General features: G+C 39.4%; 1 protein-coding gene across 2 annotated transcripts; it reads right to left on the reverse strand.

The window, feature by feature from the left end:
- Nucleotides 1-204: 204 nt before the first annotated feature.
- On the reverse strand, nt 205-18339 carry LOC125238842. 2 transcript variants are annotated; one of them, XM_048146299.1, is made up of 3 exons: nt 18225-18339; nt 860-2403; nt 506-647 (listed from the first exon to the last, which is right to left on the reverse strand). In XM_048146299.1, the coding sequence occupies exons 1-3, from the start codon at nt 18261-18263 to the stop codon at nt 644-646; spliced, it is 1587 nt and encodes a 528-aa protein (XP_048002256.1). In that variant the 5' UTR covers nt 18264-18339; the 3' UTR covers nt 506-643. The 2 variants fall into 2 exon arrangements, with proteins under 2 accessions (XP_048002255.1, XP_048002256.1); XM_048146298.1 differs by having other exon boundaries at nt 205-2403.
- Between the last annotated feature and the right edge of the window lie 797 nt (nt 18340-19136).

The raw sequence follows: 19136 nt of genomic DNA on the forward strand, positions 1-19136 counted from the left end.
ATAAATGCATAAATTAGTGTGAGAGACCCTTAAGAATAATATTCAAGTTAGTGTCAAGTGTTTGACGGCACATGTCAAAACAAATAACATTTGGAAGTGGTAAAGGCTGTCTCACACGTGTCCAGTAATTATTTTCATTTCTTTAACAACTCGATAACCGTAAGAGTTAAGACGCTAGTTTCTTAGAGAAATTAATTGTATTTGATCTAAAGAACCATCCCTTAAAGTTAACGGAATTCAATAAAAACAGGGTGTATTTGCCCAAAGCATCCACAAGTGCGTAAAAAAAAACTCCAACTCCATCTGTACTGAAAAATACTTAAGTAAATAGTTCGATTTAACTTAGTTTTGTATTCAAATCATTCTTGATGACTCTTTTTCCCAATTACTTACATCTCGAATTGATTTAGCTACAACAACTATTCCTCCATCAGGTAACTGGATTCGATCTTCTGTCATAGCATGTTCAGGTAAATAATATGTTATAACAGGTTCCGAAGCCGCTGTTTCTGCGGCATGCCCATATTTTACTACTCTAGAATGTCCAAACACTGTTTCAATATTCGTCCTTCCTGATTTGTCTTTAGTAAATACTTTTACAGGTTTCAGTTCAATTTTAGATGCAGCAGAATATCTGTTTGAATCATCTGCAACAAAGTCATCAATTTCATATTTATTAATTTGTTTAGTTTCAAAATCAGGTAGTTCTAAATGAGGAGGTATTATGAATTGTATTTCATCGCTTCCGTCTTTTGAATTGTCATAAGTTTCGAAAGATTCTGTTGAGACTGAAACAGGGTGTTCAGTAGTTGTTATATGTTTTTGGGAATTATTACTAGATTTTTTATCATTTACGTACCTTTTTGAATTAAGTTCTCCATTGTTGTCATATACGTCTTCTTTGCTATCATATTCTTCATCACTACCATAAAATAATATATTATCCTCTCTAAAGTCGGGATAATAATCATCTACTCCGTTATCATAGACAGTTGGTACTTTATCTTCTTTCCCCAATTCTGGATACTGTTCGATACGTTTATTATAACTAACAGTTGTAGTTTCTATTTCATTTAGTTTAGCAAATTTAGCTTTCATTTTATCCAGTTGCTCTAATAAGTCATCAGGGTTTTCCATCTGGGTTTCAGAGTTATTTACAGTCAAATTTTCTTTTAGCTTTTCTGTACTAGCTGTAATTTTCTCTGTGGTGATCGTTTCTGTTTCTATATTGATTACTTTTGGATTTTGTTCCACTAGTTTTTCACATTCTTTATCGCATAGATTAGGGTTTTTTTTTACTTCTTCCTTCAGTTTCTTATGTCGTCTCCCTGAGCGATGTTGTTTACGTTTTCTAGATCTATCGCTTTCAGCTACATCGTTGTATGGCCTCGGGTGGTCGTAAATTCTTGGGTAAGACAGTGCAGGTTCATAATAATCATAATCATAAGGTCTAAATGGATATGGGACGACTTGTGGCTTAGACCTTTTGTCAAATTGTTGTTTCAATTTCTTCATTAAACTTCTGGCAATTTCTTCTGGTACGTTTGGATGTTTCCTACAAAAGTCTTTTATAATTGCTTCTTCCAGACTATTTTTTCTGCCTCGATTTCCTTTTCTGGACTTTTTAGTATCCACGTCTTTGAGCGCAGGTTCTATAACGACTTCATTATAATTAGTTATTCGTTTGTGATTTTGTGATGTTATCGTACCTTTTGGACTAACATTAGTTTTCAATGCAGAATCGTCTACTATTTTACCCTTTGTTACAGGCTCACCAACTACAGAAGTATCTTTGTCACAAGGACAAGATATTTCTAGTTTTTCTACGATTATTTTATCTTTATCTTCACAAGAACATGCGATTTCTTGATTCCTCCGTTTACTTTGTTTTCTCCTTCTTTTGCTTTCTGTTTTTGTATCTCCTTCTTTATTTACCTTAGTTTCATTTGTTTTGAAATATTCAGGAGGTATTATAATATAGTTATTGATAATATTTGGTGGAGCTTTCTGTGCTTCGCAATTGTTGCTTGCTGCTGCAGGATTTGCCTGTGCTTGTTGAGGTGGACTAAATAGTCTCCTAAGAACGAGTTGAGTTAAAACATCTTGATTGATTAAGTTTGTCACTGGATTGACTTGAGCTGTTTGAGGTGACTGAGCTGTAAGTGCTGACTGAGCTATTTGAGCTTGTTTGTTACAAGGACAGTTATTGCTTGGAGGGCTATAGACGTTTCTGTACGGAGTTTGACATGTCTGACATGGTTGGGGCGTTGAACGTGTTTGTGTCGGACATGTTTGTGAAGGACATGTCTTTGTCGGACATGTTTGACTTGGACAGGGTTGTGACTGGAAAGATTGGACTGGTAATTTTATTGGTATTCTCTGTAGTATCGGGTTAGCTGCCACCTGCAATAAAAAAAGGTTTATTATTGAGGGTGTTCAGAATTTTATTTCTATATGTATACCTACTTAAAAATGTCGCTTTATCTTGCCCAATGACTAATAATAGAAATTATTAAATTTAATATAACGGACGGTTGAGGAAAGAATGTATAAAAGATGGTTGCTTGTGATGATGATTGTGTATAGGTACTATTTGTAATTGGGTGTATACTAAGTTATGATTTTTAGGGTTCCGTAGTCAACTAGGAACCCTTATAGTTTCGCCATGTCTGTCTGTCCGTCCGTCCGTCCGTCCGTCCGTCCGTCCGTCCGTCCGCGGATAATCTCAGTAACCGTTAGCATTAGAAAGCTGAAATTTGGTACCAATATGTATATCAATCACGCCAACAAAGTGCAAGAATAAAAAATGGAAAAAAATGTTTTATTAGGGTATACATGTAAAAATATTTTTTTTCATTCCAATTGGGGTTGGAATGAAAAAAAATATCAGTATGATATATTGTTGAATAGGTATTTAAAAATGAATAAGAGTTTACTAAGATCGTTTTTTGAAATTATTAATATTTTGAAATAATCGCTCAAACTTTTGAACCATAAGTTTAAAAAATATGAAAAAAATCACAAAAGTAGAACATTATAAAGACTTTCTAGGAAAATTGTTTTGAACTTGATAGGTTCAGTAGTTTTTGAGAAAAATACGAAAAACTACGGAACCCTACACTGAGCGTGGCCCGACACGCTCTTGGCCGGTTTTGTGCTATTATTTGAATTGATAATATGTTTGTTTGTGTTCATATGTTCAACACGCAAACCTATAAAAAACCTATAAAAACTTATAAATAAATGATATAAAACAAACGTACGTGAGTAATGAGAATAGAAGGGTCAGAAAAATGTACAAGAATACATTCTGAGACCCCAAAATAATGATAAAGGGGTCATCATCATCATCATCCTTGCGTTATCCTGACATTTGCCAAGGCTCGTGGGAGCCTGGGGTCCGATTTGACAACTAATCCCAAGATTTGGCGTAGGCACTAGTTTTTACGAAAGCGACTCCCATTTGACCTTCCAACCCGAAGGGTAACTAGGCCTTATTGGAATTAGTCCGGTTTCCTCACGACGTTTTCCTTCACCGAAAAGTGACTGGCAAATATCAAATGACATTTCGCACATAAGTTTCGAAAAAGTCATTGGTTCGAGCCGGGGTTCGAACCCGCGACCTCCGGATTGAAAGTTGCACGCTACACACACACAGCCACAGCTATCAGGCCACCAGCGCTTCATAATGAGAAAGGAGTATGGAATCAAAATAAAGTTTTCAAAATTGGAATACGCTGTTATACCACTACCTTTAGTCTTAAGACGCTGACAATACCCAATGACCTTGACGCTAGCGTACACTGTCTATTCGCATGGGAGTAAGTGAGAGCGCGATGCCACTAAAACAGGGCGGCTAGAAAGATGCATTATTTGTGCAATATGTTTCGTTAGTGTTTTAGATATGTATATTTTTGTTATTGTAATTTTAATTAAAGGCAACTAAGTGAATAATTAAACGATATACAGGGTATTCGACCTCTTATCATTAAGGTTGAGTTTGGCACATTGTTTAAAAAATCAAGTTCAAGGCGTAGGTTTAAGATTCATCTGATTGTAATTTGCAAATCAGCCATTCCCGAATAGTTTGTACATTTGGATCACGTCTCCGATTTTGATAAAAATTGGTAGGCTGATAGAGTCCACGATGCTGAGCAAGATCTACTAGGTTTCCCAAAATGTCCTAGGTTGTTTGTATGAAACTTTCCTTTTTTGTTACCGAAAATGTATAGAAATTTGGTAACAAAAAAGGAAGGTTTCATACAAACAACCTAGGACATTTCTGGAAACCTAGTGGATCTTGTTCAGCATAATGGACTCTATCAGCCTACCAATTTTTATCAAAATCGGAGACGTGATCCAAATGTACAAACTATTCGGGAATTGCTCAAATGGTAATTTGCATAAATTAAAAAAAAGAGGTAATTTGTAATTCCTAGCGATGATTTATGTCACACGTTTTAATTATGTTACCATATGGTTGATTTGAATTTTTTTTTTAACCTAGTCATTAAGGTTGAGTTTGGCGCATTGTTTAACAAATGTACCTATCTTTTTCAAGGCGTAGGCGCGCAATGTTTCATCGGAATGGAAAAATTAGTTATTTGCATAAATTAAAAAAAAAATATCTATAATTTACAATCCTTTGTGGTAAATCCAGCGATCGATTTGATTTATTTCACTAAATTAAGGCTAGCAACCGAGTCAATGTTTCATCGGAATGGAAAAAATTAGTAATTTGCATAAAATAGAGCCCCAGTGGTCATTTGCAATTCCAGCGATCGGACAATGATTTATTTCCCTTAATCATATTGTTGACGCTTCCTAGTATGAACTTATTCCAAGATCATAATCGTATTTGCATGTTACATTGTAGTATATGACTAACCTTTACCTATTTATTGGCATGGGTTTTTAATGTTAATTGCTGACATTTATTAACATGCTACATTGTAGCGTGTGACTAATTACAACCTTTATGTCTTGGCGCGGATTGTTAATGTTAGTAATCAGTGACATTTTCTTTGCAAATATTTTTGGTTTTGGCTTTGAAATGAGGTCAAACAGTTGCAACATAATAACATGTGTCAATTTTCATAATATAAAAGCTAGAGCACTAGGGTGTTCATTATGTATTCAATCGCGTCGGTTCGAATAGAAACGAGCATGTTCATCTCGAATTTGCTATCGCTTTCGGTTTTCCTACTTATCGAGTCGTCGATAACTAGTGATAAAAAGAATTTCACCTTAACCCCCATGGTGCGCGACATTTATTTCCCGCCGTGTACATCTGCGAACGAGTGGTATATTACCAAAGCGCGAGTGATGGATAAAACTGAGAACGTAATGAGGGGCGATTGGTTCATCAAACTCCTGACTGCGCCCAAAGGATCGATGGAGCCAACCACTTCAGTATGGGTAAAGCAGACTGAAGTTACACGAGTTCCGATATGCACCGAAGACGCCGATGTCAATGTGGTTCGGGTGGAAATTTCTCGTGAGAATGCCACAGTTCGTAACCGTAGAGAAGTGACTGTAAAACAGACCTGGTCGAAGGACACTTACACCCAAGTGGTGCGAGACGACGTTGGGGTTGAGTTCTCAATAAGGGTGGATAAAAAACCTATAGTCGATACCGAAAAAGTGGAAAACGTGCGGAAACCATTATTAGTTTCTAGAATAAAGCCTCGTAATGATACGGGTGATGATGATGATGATGCTGTGGATAAAACGACTTCACCTCGCGATTGTTCCGTGTATAAAACTAGCCTGGATGAATTGATAAGTTGGGCTACGATTGAGTTGGAAAAATTAAAACAGGGTAAATTTACAATGTGTGAGAATAAGAATCCCGCATCAATCGTCAGTTATCCATAATTAGAGACCTAGAAGTCCACCATTATCGAGTTTACATTGTAGCTTAGATTATTACATTAGCATACTAGTCGGATTGTTTACATATGTACCTATCGAGCGTTGGGTGTATTTAAGGAGCTCTCAGTGCTAAAGAGCGACATATACTTGACTACCTTCCTCGCTGTGATAGTGCTATGCATAAGAAAATAAAAATGGCTCTACGTCCGGACACACCACGACCGCACTCTACTCCAGAGGGATCTCCAGCTCCGTCAAGATCATCACCGCAGAGTCCTAAAGCGTGTCACAACCACCACTGTGCTGTTAAAGGCTGCGAGCATGGGAAGGAGTCTATCTTGTGGTCGATTATTCAATCGACACCGCTGCCACCACCTCCACCACCGTCACCAGCGTCAACGCCATCATCATCCAAACCAAAGCAAGTATTAACACCGGTGGATTATTGGGCTTCGCGGGGAGTGTCTTGCTCCACTTCGCATTATGTGACCATGGAGGATTTCAACATATCGAATTCGACATATAATTCACAAAAACCTATACCATCTGGGTCAATTTTCAAATTAACAAACAAAAAACAATTTGAAAACAAATTGATAGCATTAATACATTCACCCACTTCAGTCTGCAAGGCCTTCGAAGGGGGTGTGGAACGTGAATATGGCGAAGTATTGACGGATCGTGTCCTGGTCCTGTAAGGCGACATCATCGAATATGACCACACTATTTTCACTAGCCTCATTTGGAGGTATGACATCACTCTTATCGTCAAACGTATAAAACGATAAATCATCCACCTTACTGAGTATTTCATTTAGGAAAACATATTTTGGTTGTGCGAGTGATTTGGAATACAGATACACATTGAGAAACTTTAAACCATCCGGTTCTAGCAATAGTGTGAGTAAAACGTTTGTTTTACCACATCCCGACGGTCCGCTTATGAGACAGCGAATGCTATTAGGCAACAAAGCACCATGCTTACTCTTCTGTTTCGACTGCATGCCGCTCACGTTGTGGAAATCCCATGAGCGTATTTTAAGAGACGTGTTTTGTTTTCTAAGTTTCATTCTGTTCTGATCTACGTTGAGGTTCAGACGTTTGTTTTATACCTATTTTTTAATCAATCAATTTCTACACACAGCAACAGCATGAATCCATTGTCAATGATGGAAGGAGATGAACTCTGCGAGAATATCACATTGGAGGATTTAAAGCATATGAATAAAAGAATTCTTTTAAAATTTCTCAAGTATAAAATTCGTTACTGGGAAAAGATACTACCTAAACATTTGAGAGATGATCCCGATGTACAACAATACTTTTATTGTAAAGAACATGTGAAAAACTGGGAGCGAGACTCAGCGCTTGATTTGCCAGGATTCCTACGCATGCATTGTCCAGAGTGTACTACTACTACTACTACTACTAGCACCAATTCAGAATACATTGATCCTTCTAAAATTAAAAAAATAAATAAAAGCAACCGAAAGGTAACATTCTGCACATCTGCGGAGGAGAAGGAGGAGGAGGAGGAGCATGGTATGAAGAAACCACATGGGAGTGTTTTTAAAGGTGGTCATGCGTTGGACGAGGGCGATGAAGAGGTATCATCGTCGGCGTCAGAGACGACAACGACGACGACGACGACGACGACGATGGAAGGGGAGGAGGAGGAGGAGGACGATGAAAACGATGACGTGTGCGATTGTCCTTACAATTGCTGGATGGGTAGTTTCCGCTGCCATGTGGATAAACATTAAAGTTCCTTCGTAAAGAGAAGAAGAAGAAGAATATATATATATAGGTACTTAAGTAGACGCAACACCCTCGCAGAGTCAGTATGCCGAGAAAAGTCAAGAAAGTAAGCGGTCGTGGATTGCTAAACAACTTAATAAATAAACTACCATTTGAACTTCACCTCCCAGGCTACAATTACTGCGGGCCTGGTACTAAATTAGACAAGCGATTAGCTCGCGGCGATAAAGGCGTCAACGGACTGGACGAAGCTTGTAAACAGCACGACATCGCATACAGACAAAACCGCTCCTTAGAAGAACGTCATAAGGCCGACTTGATTTTAGCAGACGCTGCTGCGAGACGCGTGCGTGAAACGCAAAATTTCCCAGAGCGTTTGGCCGCATTTGGTGTTAATAAAATCATGAATTACAAGGTGAAGCGCGGTATGGGTGTACTACCCCTTTCGAGGGTTATCAAAAACAGTCGCGATGTTGTGAAAAAACGAATAAAGGGAGGAGGAGGAGGTCGTGGGAGGAAGCAGCAGCAGCGACGCACCGCCACCACACCGCCTTCTTCCAAGACTCTGCTCAACGCAGCAGTGCAAGCCGCGAGAAAGTATGTCAAGGGTAAAACAATTAAAACACCTCGTGTGATCCCCATACCTAAAAGAGGGGATTTCTACCGCTGATACCTTTGTTGGGGGCTTTGGCGGCGACCGGCACACTAGCAGGGGGTGTGACGACGGCAGCGAAAAATATTTACGAAATGGTGAAGAGGAATCAAAGCGCCACTGTTGGAAAAGGTCTATATTTGAGACCGTACAGAACCGGCATGGGACTCTATATGACACCTTATCAAAAAAAAAAAAAAAAAAAAAAAAAAAAAACTAAATTTACCAAAGCGCCCTCTGACGGATATTGACATAATGAAGTGTGTGAAAAAAATGAAAATACCCCATTTTAGAGGTATCTTCATGAGAGACACCTTACCAATGACTACTGGGCCACGAATCAATGAAACAGGCGTTTTAAATTTGGACACCGACGAAGGCACTCACTGGACTGCGTACGTGAAGAAGGGCAACGAATGTGTCTACTTTGACAGTTATGGTGATTTGAGACCTCCAATAGAGTTTGTGCGATACATGAACAGCAGCGGTGGCGGCGGCAACCGTTACAGCCCCGTTTTCGCTAACGGCCCCGTTTACGACCCCGTTAACGGCCCCGTTAACGGCCCCGTTTACGGCCCCCGTTCACGTTCACGGCCCCCGTTAACGGCTACCGTTGACGTTGACGTTGCTGCCGGTGGTGGTGGTGGTGTCGTCAGTGAGTTGGCACGCAACGCTTTTTTAGTAGCAACAGCAGCAGCAGCACCTCAACAGAAGCCTCCAGTTCATATTTTGTATAATTATACACGCTTTCAAAGGTCCAACGCGCAAAACTGTGGACATTTGTGTTTGAATTTTTTAATCGATACTGCTAAATTAATGTACCATTAAATGATTAATTATGATGAAGTATGTGTTTGTTATTTTTGTAAGTTTACCATCTATCTCTCTCTCTCTCTCTCTCTCTCTCTACCACTGCTATAAATACCTCATTTCTACATGTCTCACAATCATATAGGTTTTAACTGCGGACGGTGCAATGTCATCATCATCATCATCATCATCCGCTTCATCGCAGTTCTCTTCGTTCACAATCAGTTTGGACGGTCACAAGTCAGAGTTGTACGCGGATTATTTACCAGCGCTAGAGCTCGACAAGGACGCGTCGTACGAGTGTGCTTTAATCTATTTTAAAACTTTCAACTCTATACCTAACGTGGACAAGAGCAATAATCTATTTCACTACGGCACAAAGACGATCGCCGTAAAAGAGGGTGCTTACGAGCTGACCGATATTATTAAGTTTTTAAAGAGGAAAATTTTAAAAAACTGCCCCCTAGACCCCGATTGCATTGTGGACATTGAAGCAAACACCAACACGTCCAAGGTTAGCATTACAACACCGACCAATGTTGGGGTGGATTTCACAAAACCGAATAGCATCGCACCACTTTTCGGCTTCTCCAAGCGAATACTCAAACCGGGATCTACGTACGAGTCCGATCGCCCTATAGAGATTCTCATCACTAATTCTATAAGAATAGAGTGCAACATTGTCGAAGGATCATTCACCAACAATAAGCCGTCGCATGTGCTTCACGAATTCTCCCCAAACGTTCCGCCCGGCTTTCAGATTATCGAGTGCCCCACCAATATTATCTACCTACCGCTGAAGCGCTCATTGAGCAACATACAGAGAATCGAAGTGCGCATAGTGAACGAACGCGGCAATTTGGTAAATTTTGCCGGTGAAAACATTTCACTCAGACTTCACATTAGAAAAGTCTAGCAACAGCAGCAGCAGCAGTAGGCGGCTAACACATATATCTGTGGAAAAATAAAATATGATTGTCTATAAAAGCTTTGGTGTAGGTTTTAATGATATTAGTAGGGTTCAAGTTCCCAACGAGGTAACATTACTACCACCATCACTGCCACCTCAACCCACATCAACACTACTACCTCCGTCACCACCACCACCACCACCACCACAGCCGACTTCTTTTTCCCAAAGGAACGGGAATATAATAAAATTGACAAAATCTAACGCTCAATTTTTACAACAATTGGGCTATAAAATATGTCCGAAGCGAGTGCAATGTTAAACATTGGCGAGAGGGTCATTGTGGATGACACTATTGAATCTATAGAGGTTCATCCATACCTCCCGTACAATAATTCGTTCGAAACCAATGACGAGGTGAGAATTGCCATCAATAGACAGGATATTATTGTATACCCACATGAAAGCTACTTGCTGATTGAGGGCAAATTCGAAAAAGACATGCAAATCATCAACAATGCAATGGCGTTTTTATTTCAAGATGTGCGTTACGAGTTGAACGGTGTGGAAATTGATAGAACTAAAAACTGTGGTATCACTACTACAATGAAGGGTCTAGTTTCGTACGGGACAGACATGGAACATTCTTTGGAAAGCTCTTCTTGGAACAATGGCAAGCATAAAGTGATTGTGGATAAAAAGAACGACTTCAGCTACACCGTACCCCTGTCTCACCTATTGGGATTTGCTGAGGATTATAAAAAGGTTATTGTCAACGCTAAGCACGAATTGATATTGAACAGGGCGAGCACCAATGAACACTGCGCAACTGTAGCGGCGGACTCTACACCGATTGACGTCACGATTACGCGCATAGTTTGGCGTATGCCGGTTGTGAAGGTATCGGATAGAGAGAAATTGCGCTTAATGCAATATGTTGAAAACGACATACCCATACCCATAGCTTTTCGCACCTGGGAACTGTATGAGTACCCCTCACTACCCGCCGGCGTCGATGAACATGTGTGGTCGATTAAGACGAGCACCATGCTAGAGAAGCCGCGCTATGTCATTATAGGCTTGCAGCAAGAACGTAAGACCGACAAAAAGAAGGCATCGTGTAAATTCGACCATGTCAATCTGCAAAATTGTAGTGTATATCTAAACTCGCAATGCTATCCGTATGACTCATTCAACACAGACTTTTCCAAGGATTTTATGGCTCTGCAATACAATGCGTATGCTAATTTCCAACGCTCGTATTATGGAAAACCAGTACCTACGCCATTGATGAGTATAAATGATTACAAGGTTCATGGAGCTCTCGTTGTCATAGATACGTCACGACAGCCTGACACCTTCAACTCTGGCATTGTGGACATACGTGTGGTAATGAAATTTACAAAAGATACCCCCACCAACGTGGCAGCCTACTGTCTCATCCTCCACGACTCCATGTTTGAGTATAGCCCTCTCACTGGAAAAGTGAGAAAGAACAATTAAACAGTCAGTCAGTCAGTTTCCTGGTGGATTTTGACAAGAACACTCGTCGTCTCAGTTTGAGAAACCATAAAATGGATTATCAGCATCACTATCACTATTATTATCCTTCATACGTGAGCTCCATTGTTGCAAACAGCTGTCAATTGGCCAAGAGTGTGTATAACATTCATCGGATTGGAGGAGGAGGAGGCGGCGTGAGTGAACACCAATACCTGCAGCAGCAGCATTCGCCTACACCACCGCAACCACTCTCAACAAGACCATTCTCCAATGTGTGCGTATATCTTAAACTGGAGCTTTTTGGAACACAGGTCGAATTTAAACCGTTTGTCACATTCGATGACCGGGTGACAATAAGTGAAAACGAATGGTTTGACTTCATTGCTGACATGAATAAAATTGAAGCGATAAGAAACTTTCTCATAAACCCTTCCACTTCAACCGCTGAATATATACGCTCCACCAATAAGTGTTTACACGCTGTTGATACGTCATCCTTCACCTCCTCTACCACCGCCGAAGCAACAGCCGAAACCGAGACAACCGCCGATGCCGCCGCCGCCGCCGCCCCCTCACCGGGGCCTCAATTGATACTACACGATTATGAACAACATACACTGTTGATTGGACGCGCCGACTGGTGGAATATTGAAAAAATTATAGCATGTGTGACTGCGCAAATCAGACAATTGAACAAGAGCAAAACCATATACGAGAATCGTTTTAATTTTTTCAAGAGGCATTTGAAAATGAAAAAACCAGATACTGTGACGCAAGCCTTTCTTTTCATGGACACTCTGTGCGATCCTAACTCTGTGGTGGATTGTGAACTCAAGTGCCTCGCTGCTGATATTCTATTTAATGCGTCATTGTTTTTTTAAATTATACCTATCTCACAATAAAACTCTTGAACTGTATATTTTTTTCTTTTATTGTAATTTCCCACAACCCACACAGTTACTAGCATTAGCATTTAAATTAGTTTTAAAATCAAACCACTTAATTTTATAGGCTCGATCGTACATGAGATAACAATTTAATTATCCTCGGTTTGTATCCGGATTTCACCACTCCTATTTTTTAAAATATGTAATTATGAGTAATAAAACACGTTCTACAAACCGCTTTGTTATTATACACGCCCAAAACGCGAATTTCATTTTGCAAAAAATAACCACGATCGATACAGCAATTTGCATAAAATAGAGATAATTTTCTCCCCACTCCCCACCACCGCCGCTGCTGGTAAAACATAGTTCGTAGAACAATGTCGAGATGAATAAAAGGTATACTCTGTCGCAATCGTAGTTCAGTTTACTAGAAAGTCTGTGCTTGTATAGACATCATCATCATCATCATCATCATCATCGGCAACATGCATCACTGTCAGTATTGCAATGAAGATGTTCCTGTGGGTCAGCTTATGCAACATACTGACTTTCCCCGTCATCGGCTGCTGTCAGAACGAGATCCATCTGAAGGTGCTGTATATGTGGTTCAATCTGCGTTCAAGTGTCGAATCATAACATATCGATTTGAAGCAATTAAAGAAAACTCGCTCGACCCCGAGGGCTTTATCGGGTCAACCAGAGACGTTGTGAAGAAACTATTAGAATACGAAATCTCTACATGTAACCAAATCAAGGTTCACGTTGAGGTAATGGGGGACTACATGAAATGTCTCGTTAGCGAGAAAGGCGATGAGATAATACGCGACACGAAATCCTTCACCATGAAAACTACAACATTGGACTGCGCGATGGACTTCGAAGCCTTTTTTCACACGGTGCTCACAACCATTACGGCTAAGATGGAAGAATTTCAGGAACGAGACAGTGGGTGGGCCTTGGAGAAAATTAAGTATTTGGACTTAAACATCAACCACTATTCCCCACTGCGAAGTGCGAAACATATAAGTCTACCCGACTGGGTTACCGTCAAAAAGGCTTGTGTCAATGTACAAAATAATGACGACTCGTGCTTTATGTGGGCGGTACTTGCAGCGTTATATCCCCAGGATAAGAATGCTTTTCGCGTTTCGAAATATTTGAAATACAAGGATTGTTTAGATTGGACAGGGGTCACATTCCCCACTCAATTAAAGGACATTAAAACTTTTGAAAATAATAATAACATTCGAATCAACGTATACGGGCTGGACAAAGAGGATAAGCAGCACCTAATTGTCCCCTTACGCATATCACGCAAGGAAAAGAATGCTTCCACCAGGCAAGTCCATTTACTTTTTCATGAAAATCTTAAAACCTGCCACTTTTCAACCATAAACAGTATGTCGCGACTGCTAAATATGTGTTCGAAAACGGGTGGGAAAACGTCGAAAATGTTTTATTGCGATGGTTGTCTGCAAAAGTTTCGCTCCGAAGAAAAATTAAATCTACACGAAAAAATGGGGTGTGGAGAAAAATTGCCAATACTACCTGACGAAAACAATAAGATAATCGAGTTTGACGAATACCATCGCAAGTACAAGGTGCCTTTTGTAATTTATGCAGATTTTGAGTCGATCCTTTCACCAGTATCCAGGAAACAGAATGAGTCTAAAAATACATTCAATGTCGCGCGACACATACCGTGCAGTTTTGCATTGTACATCCATTGCGACTATGACGAAAGTTTGTGTAAATTTGTCTCATATAGAGGGGAAGATTGTGTAGAAGTGTTTGCGGAAACACTCTATGAAAACGCCGCCATCATATATAACATTCTCACAGCTCCCCCAATTAGTATGGACTTGAACACTATGTGCGAACGAGACAAAAATTCCACCGAGTGTCACATTTGTGAAAAGCCTTTGGGCATTGACAGCAGCGTTGTCATTGATCACTGCCACCTAACAGGCCGAATACGTGGAAAAGCGCACAATAAGTGTAATCTCAAATATGTGATACCCAAATTTCTACCTGTAATTTTTCACAACCTGAGCGGGTATGACAGTCACTTGTTTATCACCGAGCTGGCCAAAGAAGATGGCGAAATTGGTTGCATACCCCACACAAAGGAGAAGTACATATCCTTTTATAAAAAGATTAGAAAAAATTCCAATTGCGCTTCATAGATTCTTACAAATTTCTGGGTAGCAGCCTAGATAAACTTGTGAAAAATCTAACTCGAGAACAGTTCAAAATTCTACCCAAACACCTCCCAACGTATACGCAGGATATTGATGCGGACACCGCTTTCGACTTGTTGTCCCGTAAAGGAGTGTTCCCATATGAATATCTAGACAGCTGGGCAAAGTTGGATGAAGAAACCTTGCCGACAAGGAAGGAATTCTACAGCAAACTGACTGATTCTCATATCGAAAAGGTAGATTACCATCACGCACTCAATGTTTGGGAGAAGTTTAAAATAAAAACCTTGGGAGAGTACAGTGACTTATATCTGAAAACGGACGTGCTCCTGTTGGCTGAGGTGTTTGAAAATTTTCGACTGGTGTGTCTCGAAGCCTACAAACTGGACCCCTGTCACTTTTACACAGCTCCCGGTCTCTCGTGGAGCGCCATGCTACGCTACACGGGTATTAAACTAGAACTCATGACGGATTATGAAATGATCCAATTCATAAAGGCCGGCATTAGGGGCGGCGTCAGTCAGGTGTCGAAGCGTCATTCTTTAGCCAATAATAAATACATGAAGAAATATGATTCTAAGAAGGAGGATAAATTTATTACATATTTAGACGTTAACAATCTATATGGTTGGGCGATGACTCAATACCTACCAATTAGTAATTTCAAGTGGTTATCTGAAGACAAAATTGAAGCATTTGACGTGGGCATGATCCAACCCGACTCGCTCGTGGGCTACATATTGGAGGTGGATTTATCATACCCCAAGGAGCTTCACGACTCACATCACGACTATCCTTTTTGCGCTGAAACCAAATGCCCTCCTGGATCCGAGACGAGAAAACTACTCTTAACCCTGGATGATAAGGTCAATTATGTAATTCACGGACTTAATTTAAAACAGGCGATATCGAAAGGACTTGTTTTAAAAAAATTCATAGGATACTTTCCTTTCGTCAGGAGCAATGGCTAAAACCATACGTTGAACTAAACTCTAAAAAAAGAGCACAAGCGACGAGCACATTCGAAAAGGATTTGTACAAGCTGTTTGTAAACAGCATTTTTGGAAAGAGTATCGAAAACATCGAAAAGAGATTAAATGTTAAATTCTGCAAGACTTGGAAAGATGTTGAATCTTTTAGTAAACCACATTTTGGGTTGGAGAGATACATAGCAAAACCTCATTTCCACAGCTGTACAATTTTTACTGATGATTTGGTCGCAGTACAGTTGAACAGCTCTAAAATTAAATATAATAAACCAACTTATGCTGGCTTTGCAATATTAGAACTATCAAAAACTCTAATGTACGAGTTTCACTACGACTATATGATGCAAAAATACGACAGTGACAAGTGTAAATTATTATATACAGACACTGATTCTTTCATCTACGAAATTGACACTAATGATTTTTATGAAGACATTCAACCCGATGTAAGCACGAGATTCGACACCTCCGATCTTGCAGATAATAATATTTATAATCTACCTAGAGTAAATAAAAAAGTGGTGGGAGTAATGAAAGACGAAGTAAAGGGGAGAATCATAACGGAGTTCGTAGGACTTAGATCGAAAATGTATGCGTACTCATTAGAGTCGTATAGCGATGATGATGATGATAATGATGATGATGATGATGATGATGATGACGAAGTGCCTGCGAAGAAAAAAAAAGATGAAGTGCAGTGTGTGAAGAAGAGCAAAGGTGTGACCGCTGCAGTGGTCGCAAGGATACATTTTTCCGAGTACAGAAACTGTTTAAATTTAGACAGCGAACTGTACGACGAAATGTATAACATCGTGAGCTCACGCCACAAACTTTTCACCAGGGTAGTTAAGAAAAAAACGCTTAGCGGCTTAGACAACAAGCGATACATCACACCGGATCATGTCGAGACCCTACCCTGGGGACACTTTAGTATAAACAATAGCAATGCGTAATGTATTTTTTAAGAAATAAAATACAATTTAAGCATATACACAATTTTATTTCATTTCCATTCCTCCCCACTCACATAAACAAAAACATAATTATATATTCACGTCGTTCTCAAGAGAAAGGTACCACATTGACGTCACATTGACGCTCTAAGAGGTATTTCGCGGTACTAACAAATTTCATCCTTATAGTAACCATCAATGTAGTACCTTGCTCTTGGAAACGAGTAAAAAAATTCAAATCAACCATATGGTAACATAATTAAAATATACGACATAAATCATCACTCAATTGCTATGATTTATGCAAATTACAATCAGATGAATCTTAAACCTACGCCTTGAACTTGTGCCAACAATGCGCCAAACTCAACCTTAATGATAAGAGGTCGAATCGAACGCGAAACTCAACCTTAATCGAGGTGTGCCAGAACACTGTGCTTGTAAGGTGTGTTTGTACATACCCCGAGCTGTGCCAGTACGGACCATATTACACTACTCAGGGTGTAACATTAATGCTGGTGATCCATTTAAGAGCATAACCGGTATCGAATAGCGGTTACGAATACCACTTCCTTTTTTTAAAATAAACACCATGAAAATTAAAGGTACTATAGAAGGTAGGTAATGTATAAGCCGTAGGATTTATCTTCGGCAATTATGTTACATAGTGTAGAACCGTTAAATGACGAACTCGAGACCAATCTTTGAATTTTTTTTCTATCGAGTCGATTTTGTTAAATCATGTATCGAGTACGGCCATGTTCGTTAAAATATAATGAATAATAACATATAATTTACTTGCCTTACTAAAACTAATAATTTGTCTTAAAAAACTGCGCAAGTAACATCAATTTGCGCAGTTGTGTGTTGTCAGCCCCTTAAAACATTAAATCAAACCATTGACATTTTAAGCCTGTTACAAATGAAAATCCGCATGAATTTATGCTACGTTTACACAAAGTATTGTGTTGTTTGACTAAGCTATTTGACAAAGCATTTACAATATTTATACATTATTTTATTGGAAAAATACGCGTATTTGAATAAATACTTTAGTTGGACCAAATTAAATCACAAATAGCTACAGTTTTAATCACAGATGTCATATATACCATAGATCAAGCAAACGTATCTAATTAGCGTGTCAAATTAACTCAGTGAAATCCACTGAGTTGTCCGTCTTTAATCGCAGCTTGCAGCTTCCGGGCGTCAATTTTTGTAGTTTCAACCAAAACATAAAAAATGCCTCGTTACTTTAGTTGGACCAAATTAAATCACAAATAGCTACAGTTTTAATCAGTTCTGTGGTTTTAATAGACTACTACCTACTACTACACGCATATTCAGTTTTAACACTCTTTTTTTAACTGGTTTAACACTATTTTCTTTCAAAACTTAAGTTGCCATTTGTTAGGAACGATAATAATAAATTTAGTATAGAAACAGGGGTAAGTTGAAACAACGGTATTTTAAAACAGTCCACATTTTAATACACCCTTTTTACCCTTTAAAATCTCGCAGTTTGTATTTTGTCGCGTGGGTAACTTTAAACTACACTTCATATTATAGAGTTAAAAAATCGATCCTTCAGTGGTCAAAATCATTTTATACACTGTGATAACGTTGTTTTTACCTCTGTTACAACTTACCCTACTCTCATAAAAAAAAAAACAGACTAACTCACCAGACCAAAACCAACAACAAACAAATATTTCGTTAACATTTTTTCTCATTATTCACTGGAAGAAACCTTAAGCCATATCGAAATCAGTTTTTATAGTACGTGATAACGATGTATCTGTGGTTTTATATGCAAGTGATGTTTCTACATAATTTCGATATAATATCGGACAAAATCTTGATACGCCACGACTCGTTTCGACATTGTGGAGAATTGTAAGGTGGCTAAAGAGAAAAGTTTTGTTTTTGTTTAGAATTTCTTTTACTTTTTAGGATTTTTTTTAGGAATTCGTACTAATAAACCTCCGACCGCGACATAGTAGACCGATTTTCATGAAACATGGCTAAGAACACTCCCGAGTCTCCCGACTAACTAAGCTTTCAGACAAAAAAAAAACTAAATCTAAATCGGTTCATCCGTTCGGGAGCTACGATGCCACAGACAGACACACACAGAAAGACAGACAAACAGACAGACACGTCAAACTTATAACACCCCGTCGTTTTTGCGTCGGGGGTTAAAATAATCGGAACCTTCGTTGTCTTTCTGTCCAGGTGGCTAGCCGAATGGCACAATCGCTCACGAAACGCTCACAAACGAAAGCGATAGATATCTATCTCTATCGCGCTTGCAATACGCAAGCGCGATAGAGATAAATATCTACTAGCGCTTCGTTTCGTGAGCGTTTCGTGAGCGATTGTGCCATTCGGCTAGCCAGGATTCGGCTACGGGGCCAGGGTACCAAATAGCACAAACGCTCACGAAACGAAACGCTCGTAGATATCTCTTATCGCTCTTGCGTATTGGCGCGACAGAGCCAGACTACCTTTCGCGTAGTTTCGTTTTCGTTAGAAATGCCATTCAGCTACGGCTCCAGCTAGTCGATATTCTAATTGCCGTGACGCTTATATTTCC

The sequence above is a fragment of the Leguminivora glycinivorella genome, chromosome 24, assembly GCF_023078275.1.
Source record: "Leguminivora glycinivorella isolate SPB_JAAS2020 chromosome 24, LegGlyc_1.1, whole genome shotgun sequence".
In the NCBI taxonomy this organism is placed as follows: Eukaryota; Metazoa; Arthropoda; class Insecta; order Lepidoptera; family Tortricidae; genus Leguminivora; species Leguminivora glycinivorella.